General features: G+C 45.9%; 1 protein-coding gene and 1 non-coding gene across 2 annotated transcripts; both read left to right on the forward strand.

Annotated features, from left to right (window-relative positions):
* Nucleotides 1-1910: 1910 nt before the first annotated feature.
* Nucleotides 1911-21467, forward strand: PDCD7 (programmed cell death 7). Its single transcript, XM_010355498.2, has 5 exons — nucleotides 1911-2942; nucleotides 8307-8445; nucleotides 17447-17683; nucleotides 17941-18028; nucleotides 20394-21467. The coding sequence occupies exons 1-5, from the start codon at nucleotides 2061-2063 to the stop codon at nucleotides 20515-20517; spliced, it is 1470 nt and encodes a 489-aa protein (XP_010353800.2). The 5' UTR covers nucleotides 1911-2060; the 3' UTR covers nucleotides 20518-21467.
* LOC115897794 lies at nucleotides 4920-5024 on the forward strand. Its single transcript, XR_004057589.1, has one exon. It is a non-coding gene; the product is annotated as a U6 spliceosomal RNA (small nuclear RNA).
* Nucleotides 21468-22913: the final 1446 nt, after the last annotated feature.

A 22913-nucleotide genomic window follows, 5' to 3' on the forward strand; every position in this document is an offset into this window, starting at 1 on the left:
TCTCCTGCCTTAAGGAAACCACTTCAGCTTTCTCAGCAGAAAGTGAAGGCTTAAAAGGGGCCATGGGGCCAGGCGCAGTGGCTCACACCTGTAACCCCAGCACTTTGGGGGGCGGGAGTGGGCAGATCACCTGAAGCCAGGAGTTCGAGACCAGCCTGACCAACACTGGGAAACCCCATCTCTACTAAAAACACAAAACCACTAAAAATATAAAAATTAGTCAGGTGTGGCAGCGGGGGCCTGTAATCCCAGCAACTAGGGAGGCTGAGGCACCGAGAATAACTTGAACTCATGATGCAGTGGTTGCAGTGAGTGGAGATCGCATCATTGCACTCCAGCCTGGGTGGCAGAGGGACTCTGTCTCAAAAAAAGAGGGTGGGGGGGCGCAGGACGTGGTTGACCTGGATGGCATGTAAGGGGGTTGGTGGGGGGGGGGGACCGAGGAGGTGCTGGGACTATGGGACTTGCTCCTATGTATCCATCGGTGATCTGGTTGGCACCATGGAGGCTGGGGCGAAGGCAGGGGTGGGGGGGGAGGGGGACAGAGCTAGGTTGTAAATTGACAATTGTCCCCAGGCAATCCCTTGGTATGGGAAAGTTCCAGAGGTGCCTGGTTTAAGCTTCCGTCTTTGGAACTAATAAGCAAACACATTAGATAAGCTTACAGTGTAGAGAGTGTCTGGTGGAGAGAAGGTAAATGTTAATCGGATTCCTTTTTTTTTTTTTTTTTGAGACAGGTGTCACTCTGTCGCCCAGGGTGGAGTGTAGTGGCGCTATCGTGGCTCATTGCAGCAGTCTTTACCTCCCAGGGCCCAGGTGATCCTCCCACCTCTGCCTCCCCAGTGGCTGGGACTACAGGCGCACGCTACCATGCCCGGCTACTTTTATATATATACATATACATATATATACACATATACATATATATACATATACATATATATACACATATACATATATACACATATACATATATACATATACATATATATACATATACATATATATACATATACACATATATACATATATATACATATACATACACATATATACATATACATACACATATATATACGTATATATATACGTATATACGTATATATATACGTATATATATATATTTTTTTTTTTTTTTTGAGGCGGAGTCTCGCTCTGTCACCCGGACTGGAGTGCAGTGGCCAGATCTCAGCTCACTGCAAGCTCCGCCTCCCGGGTTTACGCCATTCTCCTGCCTCAGCCTCCCGAGTAGCTGGGACTACAGGCGCCCGCCACCTCGCCCGGCTAGTTTTTGTATTTTTAGTAGAGACGGGGTTTCACCGTGTTAGCCAGGATGGTCTCGATCTCCTGACCTCGTGATCCGCCCGTCTCGGCCTCCCAAAGTGCTGGGATTACAGGCTTGAGCCACCGCGCCCGGCCTTTTTTATATTTTTAGTAGAGACAGGGATTCGCTATCTTGCCCAGACTGGTCTCAAACTCCAGTTCTCAAGCGATCCTGCCTGCCTCGGCCTCCCAAAGTGCTGGGATTACAGGCGTGAGCCACAGCGCCACCCTACAATTGCATTGCTAAAGAGCTAAGTCGGAGGTGTGGGGAAAGGAGAAAGGTAAAAATAGTTCAGTTTTCAAAGAAAAATCTACTGTCTACTAGGGCCTTTGCACATGTTCTCATCTGCACTGTGCTTCCCTCTTTTTTTCTATTTATTTATCTTCCAGATCTCAGCTGCAGCTGCAGTTCCTCAGGATAACCTCCAACTTCTCGAAGATACTCACCATGATTGATTAGTATGTTATACTAGGCAAGTAGTTCCATGAAGAGAAGATCCGTATCTCTCAGTCTCACTGTATGCGGAGCGGGTAGCTCTGCACCTACGATCCTCAATAAGAACAGTATTTATGAACTGAACGACCGAAGGTTTAACCACTGCCCACTTACCCAAGAAGCCTTTCGGAGGGACAAGTCTACAGGCGCCGCGCGTCGTAACGACGTCACTTCCGCCGGAAGGTTCTCTTGAGGAACCACTCAGATTGCTGTCACTTCTCCAAGCATCTCCGTCGAAAACATGGCTCTGCCACCCTTTTTCGGCCAGGGTCGCCCAGGCCCGCCGCCCCCGCAGCCGCCGCCTCCTGCTCCTTTCGGCTGTCCGCCACCGCCGCTGCCCTCCCCGGCTTTCCCGCCTCCTCTACCCCAGCGGCCCGGCCCTTTTCCGGGGGCCTCCACCCCCTTCCTTCAGCCTCCGCTGGCTCTGCAGCCCCGAGCCTCCGCGGAAGCCTCCCGCGGCGGCGGCGGCGGCGGCGGCGCTGGCGCCTTCTACCCGGTGCCACCACCGCCGCTGCCTCCTCCGCCGCCCCAGTGCCGGCCCTTCCCGGGGACTGACGCCGGCGAGCGACCGCGGCCGCCGCCTCCCGGCCCGGGGCCGCCTTGGAGCCCGCGCTGGCCTGAGGCGCCGCCGCCGCCGCCGGCCGACGTGCTCGGGGATGCGGCCCTCCAGCGCCTGCGCGACCGGCAGTGGCTGGAGGCGGTGTTCGGGACCCCGCGGCGGGCGGGCTGTCCGGTGCCCCAGCGCACGCACGCTGGGCCCAGCCTTGGCGAAGTGCGAGCGCGATTGCGCGGGGCTCTGCGCCTGGTGCGACGGCTGCGCGGCCTGAGCCAGACCCTGCGCGAGGCCGAAGCCGACGGCGCGGCCTGGGCCTTGTTGTATTCCCAGGCCATACCGCTGCGCGCGGAACTGGCCGAGCGGCTGCAGCCGTTGACCCAGGCTGCCTATGTGGGCGAGGCGCGGAGGAGACTGGAGAGGGTCCGGCGCCGCCGGTTGCGGCTTCGCGAGAGGGCCCGGGAACGCGAGGCCGAGCGGGAGGCAGAGGCCTCGCGGGCAGTGGAACGCGAGGAGGAGATTGACCGCTGGAGGGTGAAGTGTGTGCAGGAGGTGGAGGAGAAGAAGCGGGTGAGAGCAGCGGCCGCGGATGGGGGTAGGAGTGGTGGTGGTTGGAACCTGGAGCACCAGGAGGCTTTAAACTTCCATTTCCCAGGGCTAAGCCTCTGTCCTTACACGCAAAATGAAGCGACAGCTAACCTTCCCACCTGATACCACCATGTTAATTTTGTGTTAATGATGTAGACAGAAGTTCCAGGTGCACTGTAAAGTCCTGTAAACACAAAGTATAGGATTACACAGTGGCATTGCACGAATGACGGGTCTCCTCTATCCTGCTCCAACATTGTCCACTTACTTTCTTTTTTTTTTTTTTTTTTTTTTTTTTTTGAGACGGAGTCTTGCTCTGCCGCCCAGGCTGCAGTGCAGTGGCCAGCTCTCAGCTCACTGCAAGCTCCGCCTCTCGGGTTCACGCCATTCTCCTGTCTCAGCCTCCCCAGTAGCTGGGACTACAGGCGCCCGCCTCGTCGCCCGGCTAGTTTTTTGTATTTTTTAGTAGAGACGGGGTTTCACCGTATTAGCCAGGATGGTCTCGATCTCCTGACCTCGTGATCCGCCCGTCTCGGCCTCCCAAAGTGCTGGGATTACAGGCTTGAGCCACCGCGCCCGGCCGTCCACTTACTTTCAAAACCAGTGTCTACTTCCTTGTGTCTTGTGCTGCCCTAGGTGATTTTAAGAATACAAAATATAGGCTGGGCGCGGTGGCTCACGCCTGTAATCCCAGCACTTTGGGAGGCTGAGGCGGGTGGATCACGAGGTCAGGAGTTTAAGGCCAGCCTGGCCAAGATGGTGAAACCCCGTCTCTACTAAAAATATAAAAATTAGCCATGCCTGGTAGCGGGCGCCTAAAATCCCAGCTACTCGGGAGGCCGAGACAGGAGAATCGCTTGAACTCGGGAGGTGGAGGTTGCAGTAAGCTGAAATCACACCACTGCACTCCAGCCTGGGCGACAGAGCAAGACTGTCTCAAAAAAAAAAAAATAAATGAAAAGAGAGCTTCGGGACCCTACCTTAAGGAATATATATACTCCAATTAGCTGATGGGGCAATAGTGATTCCCCGAGGATTCCTTTGTTTACAAGTTTCAAAACATGTATCCCCAGGTTCAGCAGTAGTGTTTCGGAGCATTTACTATATATACTAGGAGCTGTGCTAAGGTCATTACATATACCAGATCTTGAATCTTTATAACAGCCTTGAGAAGTAGGAAGTATTATGCTAATTTTACAGGTTAGGAAGTTGAGGCATAGAGAGGTTAACTTGCCAACAGTCACACAACCAGTTTGTGGCAGTTTCCCATATTTGATCCCAAGTGTCTAATTCCAAAGTGTGTTGATCTCAGCCTTTTTTTTTTTTTTTTTTTTTTTTTTTTTTTGCTTTTTCCCTCATCTTTGTGATAGTAAACAAATATTTTTAGCTTCTGCTATGTGCCAGGCCCTGAGCTAGGTGCTAGGGGTACAGAAAAGAACAAAGTAGGCTGGGCGTGGTGGCTCACGCCTGTAATCCCAGCACTTTGGGAGGCCAAGGCAGGAGGATCACCTGAGGTCGGGAGTTCGAGACCAACCTGACCAACATGGAGAAATCCCGTCTCTACTAAAAATACAAAATTAGCCAAGCATGGTGGTGCATGCCTGTAATCCCAGCTACTCGGGAGGCTGAGGCAGGAGAATCACTTGAACCCGGGAGGCGGAGGTTGTGGTGAGCCAAGATTGTGCCATTGCATTCCAGCCTGGGCAACAAGAGCAAAACTCCATCTCAAAAAAAAACAAAAAACAAAAAGAATAAAGTACCTTTGAGGAATTTACCCCATCACTGGGGAGATGGAATGGTCACTATAGAACACTAAGGTAAATGTAGGGACAATAACATGCATAGGTTAGTGTGGAGTACCTGTTTTGGGCCCCCTCTGGGGCATCGTTCTGAGGGCGGCTCTCAGAGAAGGCTTCCTGGAAGAGGTATAATCATTTGAGTTTAAAAAAACGAATGGCAGTGCTCACTTCGGCAGCACAGATACTAAAACTGGAATGATACAGAGATTAGCATGGCCTCTGCACAAGCATGACTATACACATTTGTGAAACATTCCATTTTTTTTTTTTTTTTTTTTGAGACGGAGTCTCACTCTGTCGCCCAGGCTGGAGTGCAGTGGTCGGATCTCAGCTCACTGCAAGCTCCGCCTCCCAGGTTTACGCCATTCTCCTGCCTCAGCCTCCCGAGTAGCTGGGACTACAGGCACCAGCCACCTCGCCCGGCTAGCTTTTTGTATTTTTTAGTAGAGACGGGGTTTCACCGTGTTAGCCATGATGGTCTTGAACTCCTGACCTCGTGATCCGCCCGTCTCGGCCTCCCAAAGTGCTGGGATTACAGGCTTGAGCCACTGCGCCCGGCTGATCTCAGCCTCTTTAGGGCCAGGGTAAAACTGGAAATTGTTCAGATAGTTCTCTAAGGCATTTTGTTTTTTTAAATTTTTTATTTTTTTATTTTTTTGAGACGGAGTTTTGCTCTTGTTGCCCAGGCTGGAGTGCAATGGCACAATCTAGGCTCACCACAACCTCCACCTCCTGTGTTCAAGCGATTCTCCTGCCTCAGCTTCCTGAGTAGCTAGACTTACAGGCATGTGCCACTACACCCCAGCTAATTGTATATTTTTAGTAGAGACAGGGTTTCTCCATGTTGGTCAGACTGGTCTTGAACTCCTGACCTCAGGTGATCCACCTGCCTCTGCCTCCCAAAGTGCTGGGATTATAGGCATGAGCCACTGCACCCAGCCATCTAAGGCATTTTCATTACCTTTGAGTGCCTCTGGGTTTCCCTTCCCTCCTCGTTATTTCTATTATTATTACATTGTAATACATAATGAAACAATTATACAACTCACCATAATGTAGAAACAGTGGGAGCCCTGAGCTTGTTTTCCTGCAACTAGACAGTCACATCTGGGAGTGATAGGAGACAGTGACAGATCATCAGGCTTTAGATTCTCCATAAGGAGCCCACAACCTAGATCCCTCCCATGCGCAGTTCACTTTTTTGTGCTGCTATGAGAATCTAATGCTCCCGTTGCTGATCTGACAGGAGGTGGAGCTCAGGTGGTAATACAAGCAATGGGGGAGTGGCTGTAAATAGAGATGAAACTTGACTTGCTCACCTGCCTCATCTTTTGCTGTGTGATCTGGTTCCTAACAGGCCATGGACTGGTTCCCACCCGTGGCCTCGGGTTTGTTGACCCTTGGCTTAGAGATCTGTGGGAGATCATGTCAGTATAGCGTGGTGTGTGTGAGGAATTCAACTGTAGGTGCTGTAAAAGCCCAAGAAGGGACATCTAATTTACTGAGGGAATGCTTCCCAAATGATGTAATGACACGTAAGCTGAGTCTTTTTTTTTTTTTTTTTTTTTTTTTTTTTTTTTGAGACAGAGTCTCGCACTGTTGCCCAGACTGGAGTGCAGTAGCGTGGTCTCGGCTCACTGCACTCTCTGCCTCCCAGGTTCAAGTGATTATCCTGCCTCAGCCTCCTGAGTAGCTGGGATTACAGGCGCACACCCACCACTCCTGGCTATAAGCTGAGTCTTAAAGGAAAAATCAACCAGGTGAAGGTAATAGATACAGTTCCATGGAAACAGTAATCCAAACGGAGAAGTGAACAGCTTGGTGTTGGCTGTAGTGGTGGAATTACAGGCACTTATTTGACAGATGGGGGAGAGCACTTTAGGCAGGAGGATTCTCTCCACCACCCACGGTGGGGATTTTTTATTTTATTTATTTTATTTTTTTAAAGAGACAGGGTTAGGGCCGGGCGTGGTGGCTCACGCCTGTAATCCCGGCACTTTGGGAAGCCAAGGTGGATGGATCACCTGAGGTCAGGAGTTGGAGACCAGCCTAGTCAACATGGTGAAACCCTGTCTATACTAAAAATACAAAAAATTAGCAGGGTATGGTGGCGGGTGCCTGTAATCCTAGCTACTTGGGAGGCTGAGGCAGGGAATCGCTTGAACCCAGGAGGCAGAGGTTGCAGTGAGCCAAGATCGCGCCATTGCACTCCAACCTGGACGACAGACAGACTCCATCTCAAAAAAAAAAAAAAAAAGCGTTGGGGGCAGGTGCGGTGGCTCACTCCTATAATCCTAGCATTTTGGGAGGCTGAGGCAGGCAGATTACTTGAGCCCAGGAGTTCCAGACCAGCCTGGGCAAAATAGAGAAACCTCGTCTCTACAAAAAACAACAATTAACTGGGCATGGTGATGCTGTAATTACACTAGGCGCTCCAGCCTGGGCAATAGAATGAGACCCTGTCTCAAAAAAAATACAAAGTTTCATTCTGTTGCTGAGGCTGGAGTGTAGTGGGTTTGTCATAGTCTGTAGCTTTGAACTGGTCTCAAAGTGATCCTCTCGCCTTAGCCTCCTGAGTAGGAATAGCTAGGGACACAAGCCATTATGCCCAGCTTCCATGATGAGGATATTGGAGACAGAGTCTTAATGAGGAGTGGCTTGAGGAACTGGGGTTGTTTAGTCTGTATGTGAACTAAGTCAAGAGTAGGATAGCAATCTTTGATATTCGAAAAGCTGTCACATGGAAGAGATTCTTGGGACTTCAGAGCAGTGGAGCACAAACATAGGTTGTCACTAAGAGACCTTTGTAGAGGTCTCAGCCTTTCCAGCCACATTCCTTATCCTCCCTGGGAATCTGAATCTTCAAGTCTAGGGAGTCTGCATTTTTTTTTTTTTTTTTTTTTTTTTTTTTTTTTTTGAGACAGAGTCTCGCTCTGTCACCCAAGCTGGAGTGCACTGGCCAGATCTCAGCTCACTGCAAGCTCCGCCTCCCGGGTTCACGCCATTCTCCTGCCTCAGCCTCCCGGGTAGCTGGGACTACAGGCGCCCGCCACCTCGCCCGGGTAGTTTTTTGTATTTTTTAGTAGAGACGGGGTTTCACCGTGTTAGCCAGGATGGTCTCGATCTCCTGACCTTGTGATCCGCCCGCCTCGGCCTCCCAAAGTGCTGGGATTACAGGCTTGAGCCACCGCGCCCGGCCGAGAGTCTGCATTTTTAACAAGAGTCTAAGCTTAACAAGGTAAGTTGGACACCTGCTCCCTGCACTGCACTTTGAGAAACACTGAGGAAGAAACAAAACCAGTGCTATGTGGAAGATACAGAGAGGAGAGGTTCCTCTTTAAGATGAAGGTTGTACCATCAGTGGAGGGGGATAACCTCTTAGCTAGAGAGGAGTTGTGCAAGGCCTAGGAAATTGGGATGTAGATTCAGTAGAGTCTCTCTTAACCTGGAAACTGTCTGATCCTTTAAAATCTAACCACTGGGCAGCTCTTCTCTGCTGTAAGTTTGTTCCTAATACGAGGTCTCATGGGCTTTGTTTCTCCTCCAGGAGCAGGAACTCAAAGCAGCCGCTGATGGCGTACTATCTGAAGTGAGGAAAAAACAAGCAGATACCAAAAGAATGGTGGACATTCTTCGGGCTTTGGAGAAATTGAGGAAATTGAGGAAAGAGGCTGCAGCAAGGAAAGGTAACTGTGACTTTGCATTTTTTTCCTTGTTCCTTTCCCCTTCTTTACTCTAGTGCCTCCCACCCCAAATATTATTGAGGGAAAAATACTTGAAACTTCGTGATTTTCACCTTGTAGGGTAGCTGGGTTTGTCAGCAGTAAGTCATAACTTCTGAAGGAGGAAGCCTCAGAAGATGTTTAGCCTTTGGTAGCCCACGTTGAAAAGAGAGGCAAGTGTGGGAACTCACTGCACTGTCTTCCTGTTGACTTATCATTCCTACCCCGGGCATTTCTGGCCACACTCTTCTGAGTGGGCTTGTCATGGCTAGTCAACTTTGCCTTGTGCCAAAGTGAAAGCTTTTCAACCTTACTGGGTGCTCCAGAAAGTGTTGAAAACTTGGCATGCTTCTTCAGATACATTTTAAATCTGAATTATTTTCTATTTGAAGAGGTATGAATGGTTGGACAGGGCAGGGATTGCAGACTGTGTGGATTTCCCCACCTTCCCTGCATGTAACTGGTCTCTTCTTGCCTCTGGAGGAAGCACCAGACACTATAGCCAGGCAGTTCAAGCTTCTCCACAGAAATTTGTTCCAATCGTGCTGGCTTTCTAGAAGTTACCCAGTTGTGCTTTCCATTTGCCTGTCTGGCTCTTAGCTGTTGTCATTCTGTTCATCTGGAGGGCCCTCAGTCCCATCTTCGCCATTTTAGGATCTCACTATTCAAAACCAAATACACGTGCAGCATCCTTCATCCTTCCCTGATCTGGACTGAAGTAACCTCCTGTTGCTTCTCACTTGCACCCGCTTTGGACCACATGCTGATTTATTTAGTAGATTGTAGGCCTTTGGTATTCACCAGAGGTATTTGAGAGTGTACAAATTATCAAATGCCACTCTAACAAATGATTTCCCCTGTGTTGTTTAAAATATAAATGAAAACTGGGATTCTTTTAGACCCTTAAGAAAGTTGTGTTGGAATATGACCATTTTGTATTCACTCAGGCTCATTTGCCAGCCAAGTGATTGGCTTCTGCATACTAGCCTTCAGAGTGGCTAATTCACACCCAGACCTCCATTGTCTGGAAACAGATGTCTCCATTGTGGTACTCTCAGGGTGCTTGTAAATCAGAGGGAAGTTAGCATCTGCTTTGTCTACTCATCTCTCTTTTTCACCAGAAAGCAAAACCTGAGAGCTATTTAATATTCCCTCACCTCCCATTCTCTATGAGGTGAGTGCTCAGTAAACTTCTGCCAAGTAATTTACCAGCATTTCCCAATATTAATCTTTCTCAGTTTGGTCCAAAAGCAGGAGGACATTTTAGGAAAATCATGATCTATAGAAACAGACTTTGTGGCTTTAACTGACTTGAGTGTAAAATGATTTGGTAAGCAGCAGCTGGTTGCATGCATACTTAAAATGAACAGCTAACTTCTCTCTTCAAGATATGTGCACCTCCAACTAAGTGCTAAATGACGAGACTGGATGTTTTAGCAGGACCACGTTGTAAATTATCTTATGGGCCATGCTAGAGTTCTCACTCACACTTAAAGCTGTGGGGAACCACTGAAAGTTTTTAAGTGAAATGATGGCAAAGATCAGTGCTAGTAGAGCAGAGAAAGTTTTGGAGCATCCAGGAGAGAGAGAGAAGGGCAGAGAGACTGGTAAGGCTATTGGGCACGGATAGTATGGAAGCATAAGCTGAGTGACGTCAGTGTAGGAGAATTGAGAGATAGTGAATAATTCAAGTGATAGTGAATAATTCAGTAATTCACAATTATTAGTGAATAATTCTCAAGTCAAAGAATTGAGAGATAATGAATAAAGGTATATGTGTATATACCCATGTACGTATAAATAAATAACTTAAATAACTCAGAGTACAGGAACTAAAGGGAAAAGAAATGACTTCCAGGTTCTAGCCTCACCTACTGAATAAGTGAAGATAGCTTTTTTTTTTTCTTTTTTTTTTAAAGACAGGGTCTTACACTGTCGCCTAGGCTGAAATGCAGTGATGCAATCGTAATTCACTGCAGCCTTATACTCCCAAGCACAAGCAATCCTCCCTCCTCAGCCTCCTGAGTAGTAGGGACTACAGGTGCACACTACCACACCTGGCTAATTTTTAAATGGGTTTCGCCATGTTGCCCAAGCTGGTCTCGAACTCCTGGGCTCAAGCGATTCTCCCACGTTGGCCTCCCAAAGTTGTAGATTACAGGTGTGAGCCACTGTGCCTGGCTGATACTATTCTAATGAAGAAGGAAAACAAAGGAGGAGGAACAGGTTTGGGGTTGACAAGTTCAGTTGGGGACCTGTTGAGTTTGAGGTGTGTGTGGTACATCCTAGATAAGAGTTCATTAGCATGTAGCCATGAGTCAAAATGACCTTAAGGAGATTGTACAGCATGAGATGAGGGCCAAAAAGACAAAATCATAAGGAATGTCAAAATCAAGGTAGAAGATGAGGAGAGCAAAAAAGAGACTAAGAGGTCAGAGAGATGGGAGGAAAAGATAGACTCCCTGCTTCCTTCTGGAAAGTGGCAAGTGCTTAGAGAGATTGTGTAGTCTTGGTGATATGGTTCGGCTGTGTCCCCACCCAAATCTCATCTTGAATTGTAGCTCCCATAATTCCCATATGTTGTGGGAGGGACCTGGTGGGAGGTAATTGAATCATGGGGACAGGTCACATGCTGTTCTTGTGATTATAAGTCTCATGAGATCTGATGGATTTATAAAGGAGAGTTCCCTTGCACACGCCCTCTTTGCCTGTCACCATGTAAGATACGACTTTGCACATCCTTCACCTTCCGCCATGGTTGTGAAGCCTCCGCAGCCATGTGGAACTGTGAGTGAATTAAACCTCTTTTATAAATTACCCAGTTTCAAGTATATCTTTATTGGCAGCGTGAGAATGGACACTTGGACAGGTTACTTGAACTTCTCTGAACCTTGGTTTCCTCATCTGCAAAAAGGGAGTAATGATATTACCTACCCATGGGGTGTTGTAAGGATTAAATTAATAAATATGTGTAAAGTACTTAAAACAGTCCTGGCACATAGTAAATGCTATATATGTGTTTCATATTATTATTCTTTTTATTATCAAGAAATAAGAAACATCTGTGGGGGCCGGGTGCGGTGGCTCAAGCCTGTAATCCCAGCACTTTGGGAGGCCGAGACGGGCGGATCACGAGGTCAGGAGATCGAGACCATCCTGGCTAACACGGTGAAACCCCGTCTCTACTAAAAAATACAAAAAAACTAGCCGGGCGAGGTGGCGGACGCCTGTAGTCCCAGCTACTCCAGAGGCTGAGGCAGGAGAATGGTGTAAACCCGGGAGGCGGAGCTTGCAGTGAGCTGAGATCCGGCCACTGCACTCCAGCCTGGGCCACAGAGCGAGACTCCGTCTCAAAAAAAAAAAAAAAGAAACATCTGTGGGAATTAGTATCCAACTGGTCATTCGTGACCTATGCTAGGGGCATTTCAGTGGAGTGATGGGGGTAGAAGCCAGACTACAATAGGTTAGAGAATGAATATGATACAAGAAAACCAAACAGAGAATTAAACTTATTAAAAGATAGCCTGTGAAGAAAAGGAAAGAGCAAAATCAGTATCTGGCAATAATGTGTGGTAGTGGTGATGGTGAGGGGTGTTATGTGTCTTCGGGTCATGGGGAAATCTTAAGCATTTTTAAAATTACTGAGAGGAGTAAGTAGAAGGGGAAGGGTCAGAGAGAAGCAGGAAGAATAGTTGATGGCTCAAGGTTCTATGGAAGGTAGGATGATTCACATCCCAGGTGGAGGGATTAACTTAAGTGAAGAAGGAACCATCTTACACAAGCATGAAAATGAAGGAGATGAAGATGGGTAGTGATGCAGATGAGTGCAAGCAGGGACAGATTTGAGGGATTTCCTGCCTGCTGGCTTTTCTCTGGGTAAATGGTTTGCTGAGCGCCAGTAGAGAAGTGGGGCTTTAGGAGAGCATTGAAGGTTTGAAATAACTGCTGTGAGGAATGGGTGACAGCCAACCAGAGACTTGTGGAAGATGGTTGCAGGGGGTGCTGTGGGTCCAGCTGACATATACTGGCAATGGATCACACAATCAAATGACCTCTTCCAGTAGTACTGTAGCTGGCAGGTGAGCACAGAGCATGGGGCTGTTGGGGTTTTGCTTTGTGGGATGACTGTGAGTTTTGTGGCAAAGGAGTAGCAGAAGGATAGAATCTGATACATCAGGTCTGGAGGTTTTGATTAAGCTGCTAAATGGGTCTCTGGGGAGAAGGAACTAAAAGTAGTATAAGGGAGAAAGTTGTAATGGGGGAAGAGAATAATCAAGTTTAAGATTGAAGAGGCAGAAAATTTTTTCTGATAATGCCAAGGTCCAAAGACTGAACAAGACTGCAAGCATGTGACTAAAGGGGAATAGAGGCAAAGGCATTGGTGTCTAGGAGCTGCAGGACTAGGAGGGCAGTGAGTGGCAGAAGTCTAGAGAACCTAGAAGGTGCCAGGAGGAAGACTGTGTGAGGAGTGCTATTCCTTTTTCTTTCTTTCTTTCTTTTTTTTTTTTTTTTTTTTTTTTTTGAGACGGAGTTTCACTCTTGTTGCCCTGGTTGGAGTGCAGTGGTGGAATCTCGGCTCACTGCAACCTCCGCCTCCCGGGTTCAAGCGATTCTCCTGCCTCAGCCTCCGGAGTAGCTGAGATTACAGGCATGTTCCACCACACTCAGCTAATTTTTGTATTTTTTTTAGTAGAGATGGGGTTTCACCGTGTTAGTCAGGCTGGTCTCGAACTCCTGACCTCAGGTAATCCACCCACCTTGGCCTCCCAAAGTGCTGGGATTACAGGTGTGAGCCACCACTCCCTGCCCAGGAGTGCCATTTCTGAGGGAATATGTTACGTTGACCAGGGAGTGATCAATGAGGGGCCGAGAGAGATGTGGGTTGGTGGCCTGGGCTTAGCAGCCCACATCTCTTCATGGGGTCTTTAGGCTAATATAGGATGATGGAGTATCTGTGTATTTGGCCATACACAGATTTTAGTAGTTGCAACAGAGACTGTGTGGCTTACAGAATCTAAAGTATTTACTACCTGTAAAGGTAAAGAAATGAAACAAAACCATTAGATTATTATTGCAAAACAGAGTGACAGTTTAAATTTGTCAGCGTGTAAGAATTTTGTGTATACTTGAAAAACATTCGCCTGGCAACTTAGAAGATAAATTTGAGTTGTTGTATTTCTGTAGTTGAGAATGAGTGAATGGAAACCTATTGAAGCAAAGCAGTTAGGAGAAAATCATCTAGAGAAATGTTAGCCTTGAGAGTGAGTTCCACAACCACTTAGCTGTAGTGGTTGAAGGAGGAAAGAATCCTACCTCCAAATTACAACTTTACAAGAAACAGAACTACTAACCTTGAGAAACCATTATTTATGCCATTTATCAGCCCAAACTGAAAATTTAGTGCTCAAAGCTGGCACTATTGTATAACACAAGTTGCAGCATAAATTGTTAAAACCCTGTTGAAGGGCTGGGCATAGTGGCTCTTGCCTGTAATCCCAGCACTTTGGGAGGCCGAGGCGGGAGGTTCATGAGGTCAAGAGATCGAGAGTATCCTGGCCAACATGGTGAAACCCCTGTGTCTACTAAAAATACAAAAATTAGTTGGGCATGGTGGCGCATGCCTGTAATCCCAGCTACTTGGGAGGCTGAGGCAGAATCGCTTGAACCTAGGAGTCAGAGGTTGCAGTGAGGAGAGATCACGCCACTGCACTCCAGTCTGGTGACAGAGCGAGACTCTGTCTCAAAACAAAACAAAACAAACAACAAAACCTTGTTGAAAATCATTCATTTGTTGAAGAAGTATCTATTAATTATCTTCTCTGTGTCAATTGTTAGGTAACTGAGCAAATGTATAGCTTTTTTAGGAAGCAGTTTAGAATACATTTTGTTAGTCTTGAAAGTAAGTATTCACAAACATTTCCACTCTTGAGAATTTTTCTTTTCTTTTCTTTTTTTTTTTTTTTTTTTGAGATGGAGTTTTGCTCTTGTTGCCCAGGCTGGAATGCCGTGGCATGATCTCGGCTCACTGCAAGCCCTGCCTTACGGTTTCAAGTGATTCTCCTGTCTCAGCCTTCTGAGTAGCTGGGATTACAGGCACCTGCCACCACGCCTGGCTAATTTTTGTATTTTTAGTAGAGACAGGGTTTCACCATGTTGGCCAGGCTGGTCTCAAATTCCTGACCTCGTGATCCACCCGCCTCTGCCTCCCAAAGTGCTGGGATTACAGGCATGAGCCACCATGCCTGGCCAAGGATTTTTCTTAGAGAAATCCATAGGAAGGAAAAAAGTAACATGCCCAAGAATATTCATTGTATCACTATGTAACAGGATATTTGGAATAACTTGTAGGTGTCCAGGAGTATAGAACTTGATAAGTATACTCTAGTGCATTGATTTGATGAAATAGGATACAGCCATTAAATAATTATGAAGATTGGAAAAGAATGTACAGAATCAACAGGGAGGAGTGGAAATTACACATATACATAACGTTGAACTATATGAAGTTGCTAATACATGGACAAAAAGACCTGAAGAGAATGTGGGAAAGTATAAAATGATTGATTATGGTAATGGGATTAGGAGTTTTTTTTTTCTTTCTTTCTTCTGTCTGGTATTCTTTTTTTTTTAATTTTTTTTTGGAGATAAGAGTCTCGCTCTGTCACCCAGGCCAGAGTGCAGTGGCATGTTCTCGGCTCACTGCAGCCTCCACCTCCTGGTTTCAGGCGATTCTTCTGGCTTAGCCTGCTGAGTAGCTAGAACTACAGGCATACACCACCATGCCTGGCTAATTTTTTTGTATTTTTAGTGAATATGGGGTTTCACCATGTTGGTCAGGCTGGTCTCGAACTCCTGAGCTCAGGCAATCCGCTTGCCTCAGTCTCCCAAAGTGCTTGGTTTACAGGTGTGAGCCACCACACCTGGCCCTGTATCTGGTATTGCTAAAATGCATGGGTAATGTATTTTCCTTTAAAATCTTAAAGGACTGACAGGATAGATCACACCCACATCACTCTACATTGATTCACCTAGCAGCTTTTCTATTGTAGGGAAATTATGGTAGTGAGTGCAGAATTTGCAGTCCACTCAAGTATTCATTAAGTTAAAATCTTTTTTTCTTATGAAACTTTATGAAAAATTTCTCACATGTACAAAAATAGAATACATAAATACTCATCATCATCTATGATACCATTGTCACACCAAAAAAATTAGCAATAATTCTTTGATATCACCTAATAACCAGACTATTTTCCCGGCTGTGGCTTTAGATATGTTGGCTATACTGTTAGCTGATCTCATAGTTAAATCAGGATAATAACCATCCCAGTTTTACTGGGACATGGGGCTTCCAGTGCTACATGCGGGCAAACCAAAACAGTTGGTCAGCCTACTGTCAGCAGCAGACTGCAAGGTCAGTGTGGTTGGTTAAGTGTATCTTCCTCCCCATCCAAGTGTACACTCCCAAAATTCACACTCAGAGTGATACTGAGGGAATTTCACAAACAATGAAGTTAAGACAAGTTCCTCCCTTTAGTGAGCTCACTGTTTCAAGTGGAGGATCAAGACCATCAGAAATAAACAAAGTGGAGGCCAGGTATGGTGGCTCATGCCTTTAATCCCAGCGCTTTGGGAGGCCGAGGCGGCCGGATCACCTGAGGTTGGGAGTTTGAGACCAGCCTGACCAACGTGGAGAAACCCTGTCTCTACTAAAAATACAAAAATTAACTAGGTGTGGTGGCACATGCCTGTAATCCCAGCTACTCGGGAGGCTGAGGCAGGAGAATTGTTTGAACCCAGGAGGCGGAGGTTGCGGTGAGCTGAGATGCACCGTTGCACTCCAGCCTGGGCAACAAGAGTGAAACTCAGTCTCAAAAAAAAAAAAAGAAAAAGAAATAAAGTCAGAGATTAAATGGTGTGATCCAGAGGGAGGAGTTGAGAAAGTCAGGGTAGGGTCAGAGTAATTGAATACTCAAAAACATCAAATTGAGCCTTAAAGATTGGGTAAAATTTCCAAATTTTAACTGATACATACTGTAGGTAGGACTTTGAACCTGCTCATTATAACACAGATTTTTGTGATAAGAAAAAGTGTGTAAAAGGCCATTTGGGCTGGATGCAGTGGCTCACTTTGGGAAGCCAAGCTGGTAGATTGCTTGAGTCCAGGAGTTGGAGATTAGCCTGGGCAACATAGCAAGACCTCATACAAAACTTGGGAGATAAAGTCTCATTCTGTCACCCAGGTTGGAGTGCAGTGGTGCAATCTCTGCTCACTGCAAGCTCCACCTCCTTCTGCATTCACACCATTCTCCTGCCTCAGCCTCCTGAGTAGCTGGGACTACAGGTACCCGCCACCACGCCCGGCTAATTTTTTGTATTTTTAGTAGAGACAGGTTTCATCGTGTTAGCCAGGATGGTCGATCTCCTGACCTTGTGAGACCTCATACAAAAACTTTACAAATTAGTAGGTAGGGCCAGGCACAGTGGCTCATGCCTGTAATCCCAGCACTTTGGGAGGCCAAGGCAGGAGGATTGCTTGACCAGGAGTTTAAGACCAGCTTGAGAAAAATAGGGAGACCCTGTCTCTACAAAGATTAAAAAAAAAAATGGCTAGATGTGGTGGCACATGCCTGTGGTCCCAGCTACTTGGGAGGCTGAGGTGGGAAGATCTCTTGGTCCCAGGAGGTCGAGGCTGCAGTGAGTCGTGATCATGCTGCTGCACTCCAGCCTGGGCAACAGAGTGAGACCCTGTCTCAAAAAAAGAAAAAAGAAAAAGCCTGGCATGGTGGTGCACACCTGTAGTTGTAGCTACTTGGGAAGCCAAGGTGGGAGGATTGCTTGAGCCCAGGAGTTTGAAGTTGCAGTGAGCTATGATCACACCACTTGTACTCCAGCCTGGGTGATAGAGTGAGGCCTGGTCTCAATAAATAAATAAATAAAATGCCAATTTGTTATTTCTGCCCAGGGGTTTGTCCTCCAGCCTCAGCAGATGAGACTTTTGAGCATCATCTTCAGCGACTGAGAAAACTCATTAAAAAGCGCTCTGAACTATATGAAGCTGAAGAGAGAGCCCTCAGAGTTATGCTGGAAGGAGAACAAGAGGAAGAGAGGAAAAGAGAATTAGAAAAGAAACAAAGAAAAGAAAAAGAGAAAATTTTACTTCAGAAACGTGAAATTGAGTCCAAGTTGTTTGGGGATCCAGGTATGTTGCTCTATAACCAGTGGAGAAAATGAAAATACTAGATTGACAGCTCTTCTTATCACGGGTGAACTCAAGCTAAGAGGTGGTAGGCAGCAAATGACACCTTCCGGATTTGCAATTCTATGTCATAGAACTCATGGATACGGATGAAACACATTTGCTCATTCTGTCATAATCATAGGCTCAGTCACCTTGCCTTGAGAAATACATTGTGGATATCAAGCATGATAACATGGTATTGTGCTATTCTCTTTCAGACGAGTTCCCACTTGCTCACCTCTTGGAGCCTTTCCGACAATATTACCTCCAAGCTGAGCACTCCCTACCAGCGCTCATCCAGATCAGGTCAGAGGAGCAGGCTCTCCATGTTGTCTTTCCCTTAGGTAGCAAGAAGTACTTGAAGAAGTGCTTACATTGTTTAGGTTTATTACTGTCTTTTTTTTAAGTTCCATAGGGAACTTAAAAAAAATTATGGGTTTATAATGTTTCCATATTCAAGGATGCTGCATACATGATGTTTAGTCCTCATTAATCCTTAAGAAGTTGATGTCCCTATTTTTATAGGTGAAGAAACAAACTCAGGTTGTGACTTGCTGTATTATCTCATGTTACAGATGTTATAGCTGTTACATTGATTTAAAGCATTGGTTTCCTTTTCCAAATTATCTTCGGGTGCTAACCAGACCCAGGAAAAAGAAACCCTCCACTATGTACTTGCCTGTGGAGACGGTTTAAGACCTGTGCTGACTTATGAGCTCTTACAGGTCAAAGCCCAGAAACTTGGGAACAAGGAGGCACATCTGAATCTGCAGTTCTTAAGGAGCTCGGCAGAGTTTTCAGCTCTCTGGGTCTCTCTTTCCTCACCTATAAAATGAAGACTGTGGGCCGGGCGCGGTGGCTCAAGCCTGTAATCCCAGCACTTTGGGAGGCCGAGACGGCGGATCACGAGGTCAGGAGATCGAGACCATCCTGGCTAACACGGTGAAACCCCGTCTCTACTAAAAATACAAAAACTAGCCGGGCGAAGTGGCGGGCGCCTGTAGTCCCAGCTACTCGGGAGGCTGAGGCAGGAGAATGGCGTAAACCTGGGAGACGGAGCTTGCAGTGAGCTGAGATCTGGCCACTGCACTCCAGCCCCGGCAACAGAGTAAGACTCTGCCTCAAAAAAAAAAAAAAAAAAAAAAAAATGAAGACTGTGGACTAGACTGTGGACTTCAAACTTGAGCAGAAGCACTCTTCCAAAATACAGTCTTTGAGGAAACACTATGTAAGATAAATGGAATGAATGGGTTCCCGAGGCATTATAAATCTGTTGTTGCCTAGAAGCACTTTGTTGTTTCTAGACTCCCATAAACATTTGCTTGGGGCCTAGGGGTCTTCAAAGAGTGATTTGAAAATCACTGAACTAAGTGATCTCTGATGTCCCTTCCAAAACCTCAGCTGTTTGTGATTCTCATGAAAGAATGCTCTTTAGCATATCAAGTTTATGTTCTAAGAAAAGTTTATTTTTTGCTAATATACAAGTTTTAGCTTTTAAACATAAGTACAGTTGATTCTCATTATTCATGACAGCTATATTCTCTGAAGTCACTGCAAACACTGATTTCAGACTACTGAACATCATTCCTAACGGAAACATAGGGTTAGGTAGATTCCTGGGAGCCTCTGGTCACAATGTTTTTGTCAGCTGATGAATACCTTGTTGTATGTGTGTTTGTGTTAAAGACACCTTATTTAATATATGTTGTTGATTTACTAACATTGAACTCACGACTAATAGTACTCTACCTCATGCCTAAATGAAGCTTACCTAACACACTTTCTCCACAAAGCACATCACAGCCTTCTTGCCATTAGGAACACTACACTTAGGGCCATTTTAAACAGTAAAGTCGTCAGTAAAAAGCGCAAAAATATGGAAAATGTGGCACTAAATAGAGAAAAGAACCCATTTATATTAATAGTATGAGCTGAAAACAAGAAGGCAGAGTAAGTATTGCCTTCTTTGATCTCAGCTGGGAACAGTTCATTTTCATGACTCAGATTTTTTTGCCACTCTGTTTGTCTACGAGTATCCATGAAAGAGCTACAAGTGATGATTTGGGGGCTACAAATAAATTTTAGTTAGTAGGCACATATGCAAATATAGAATCTGTAAATAATGAGAATTGACTTAATTATTTGGTTATCCATAAGGCTATAAGTTCTTCAGAGTTTTTCCTCCTTTTATGTGTACATTTAAGAAATGTAGGCCGGGTGCAGTGGCTCAAGCCTGTAATCCCAGCACTTTGGGAGGCCGAGATGGGCGGATCACGAGGTCAGGAGATCGAGACCACCCTGGCTAATACGGTGAAACCTCGTCTCTACTAAAAAGTACAAAAAAAACAAAAAAACTAGCCAGGCGAGGTGGCGGGCGCCTGTAGTCCCAGCTACTCGGGAGGCTGAGGCAGGAGAATGGCATAAACCCGGGAGGCGGAGCTTGCAGTGAGCTGAGATCCGGCCACTGCACTCCAGCCTGGGCGACAGAGTGAGATTCCGTCTCAAAAAAAAAAAAAGAAGTGTAGTCATTTTCTTGATTACTAGAAATCAAGTTCTGTAATAGGTTAGTGTATCAGTCATTTGAAAGCTAAGTCTTAGAATATGTAGTTGCTGAACATCTTATTTGAAATAAAACAGAAATAAATAGTTGTTCTATAATGTTCTTATTAAGGCATGATTGGGATCAGTACCTGGTGCCATCCGATCATCCCAAAGGCAACTTCGTTCCCCAAGGATGGGTCCTTCCCCCGCTCCCCAGCAACGACATCTGGGCAACTGCTGTTAAGCTGCATTAGTAAGGATGCTCCAGGAGTGTGGTCCAGCCAACGCTCTTTCCAGCTCTAAATATTAGCGATGGTGCCATCTTTTGCTGCTAGACTAAACTGCAACTTCTGAATTCCATGTGGCATTTCCCTACCCTGAAGTTATGCTTTCCTTCTGTGCTCTGTGCTGGCCAGAGGTGCCTCTTGAATCGGATTAATGTGGTTCTTCAAGAAAGGACTTAGGTGAACTGAGGTTTTTACCACAGGCAGTGAATGACCTTGGTTCACCAGATTTGCCTCTGTTTTGGGGGGCTTGGTCCAGAGTGACTTGTTAATTTATTCTAACTTCCTTGTGTGTTGAAGGGTAAGTACACTCAAACACTGAATACAGGTGTGCGATGGGTAGATTTCACAGCCCTTCCACTAATACTGAGTGTGAAGGCAAGCTTGATGCAAAACCTCCTGACCTTTCCTACCTGAAGAGCCCTTTGACTTCTAGGAATAAAGGTCAAAAATGTGTTACTTCTAGGAAGAAAGGTCAAAAACATGTTATCTTCGGTTTTGTTAATCCCAGTTTTAGTGCAGCTTGGGAGGCTGCTAATTAGGAAGATGGCAATGACTAGGCTGAGTTGCCAGAAAATATGGTGGCCTAGTCTTATTATTCAGGTGGGGTACTTAGAAAACCTGAAGAGTACCCAAATTGCATTGTGTTTTAATGGACAATGGCTGTATTTTTTCCATGTTAGAAGGATCCTAATGAAAGCACCTGTTATTTTTAAGTTTCTAAGGGTCTAGTTGTTCAGAATCCTCAAGGATATTTCCCTAACCTCACTCAGTCACATTGTAGGAGCCAGTGTAGCTGTGGAATTGTCTTAGGAACTCAAGCTTCTAAAACTATCCATGTAGTCAAATCTGGGGGAAAAGCAAATACAAATAATAAAATATATTTTTTATATTCATTAATAAATGCTGTTGTGCTTGGAGATGATCTCATATAACGTCATTTTTTTGGTTCTGTTTTGATTTGGTTTTTGCCAATTATTTTGTTATATTTCCAAAAAACTAAATAAAAATCATTTTATTTTTTAGTTTGTGCCTTTGCTGCCAATTTCTTGCCTTCCAAATCACTTAACACACACTTTCACATTGATGAAACGTATTTTCATTCAAAAATTCAAATTTCTTAAGCAGGCATTTGTTACAGGAATGTGAATCTTAAACGCCAAACTTTATCTGCAAAATCCACATCTGGATTGGTAAAGATACCGTCAGTTTTGGAAATAATGTTATGTACTGTAGTGGAAGCTTTTGGGTGCGAGATACTAATGCCTTTGTCCCTTTTCTGTTGTTTAATTTGCATTAATTTATACATTATATAGAGTTAACAGATAGGGAATGAGAGCCACATGTCTCCAAAATTTATGTCTACGCTTATAAATCCTAAAATCTGATATGATTACCCTTGTAGAACTCCACAATCCTGTGTGCCTTTTTGTTATATATCTCCACCATTTGCTCTCTGGTGAGATGCAGGAAGAGTAGAAATAAGGTGAATTGTACAATGTGTGTTTGGTGTCTGGACAGCCTTGCCATTAAGACATCTGCTGTGAGGGCAGGGAATGTGCTACAGGGACTCAGGAAAACTCGGCAGAACCCAAGAAGGTGGCATTTAGCCACAGATGGAGAAAAAAACAATCCCTTTTCCCTTCGGCCCTTGCAAGGTTTAATAGAGTGAGCAGGCCGGGTATGGTGACTCACGCCTGTAATCCCAGCACTTTGGGAGGCCCATGCTGGTGGATCACCTGAGGTCGGGAGTTCAAGACCTGCCTGGCCAACATGGTGAAATCCCGTCTCTACTAAAAATACAAAAATTGGCCGGGCACGGTGGCTCAAGCCTGTAATCCCAGCACTTTGGGAGGCCGAGACGGGCGGATCACGAGGTCAGGAGATCGAGACCATCCTGGCCAACACGGTGAAACCCCGTCTCTACTAAAAATACAAAAACTAGCCAGGCGAGGTGGCGGGCGCCTGTAGTCCCAGCTACTCGGGAGGCTGAGGCAGGAAAATGGCGTAAACCTGGGAGGCAGAGCTTGCAGTGAGCTGAGATCTGGCCACTGCACTCCAGTCCAGGCGACAGAGCGAGACTCCGCCTCAAAAAAATAAAAATAAAAATACAAAAATTAGCCAGGCATGATGGCAGGCGCCTGTAATCCCAGCTACTTGGGAGGCTGAGGCAGGAGAACCACTTGAAGCCAGGAGGCGGAGGTTGCAGTGAGCCGAGATCACACCATTGTACTCTAGCCTGGGCAACAGAGCGAGACTCTTGTCTCAAAACAAAATTTTTTTTAAAAAGCAGTTGTTTGGTATTTATTTGTAAGATTTTCCTGGTTTATTACCTGTATAGTGGTGGTGGCAGCAGTCGCTGGTTC

This window comes from Rhinopithecus roxellana, chromosome 5 (genome assembly GCF_007565055.1).
Source record: "Rhinopithecus roxellana isolate Shanxi Qingling chromosome 5, ASM756505v1, whole genome shotgun sequence".
NCBI lineage: Eukaryota > Metazoa > Chordata > Mammalia > Primates > Cercopithecidae > Rhinopithecus > Rhinopithecus roxellana.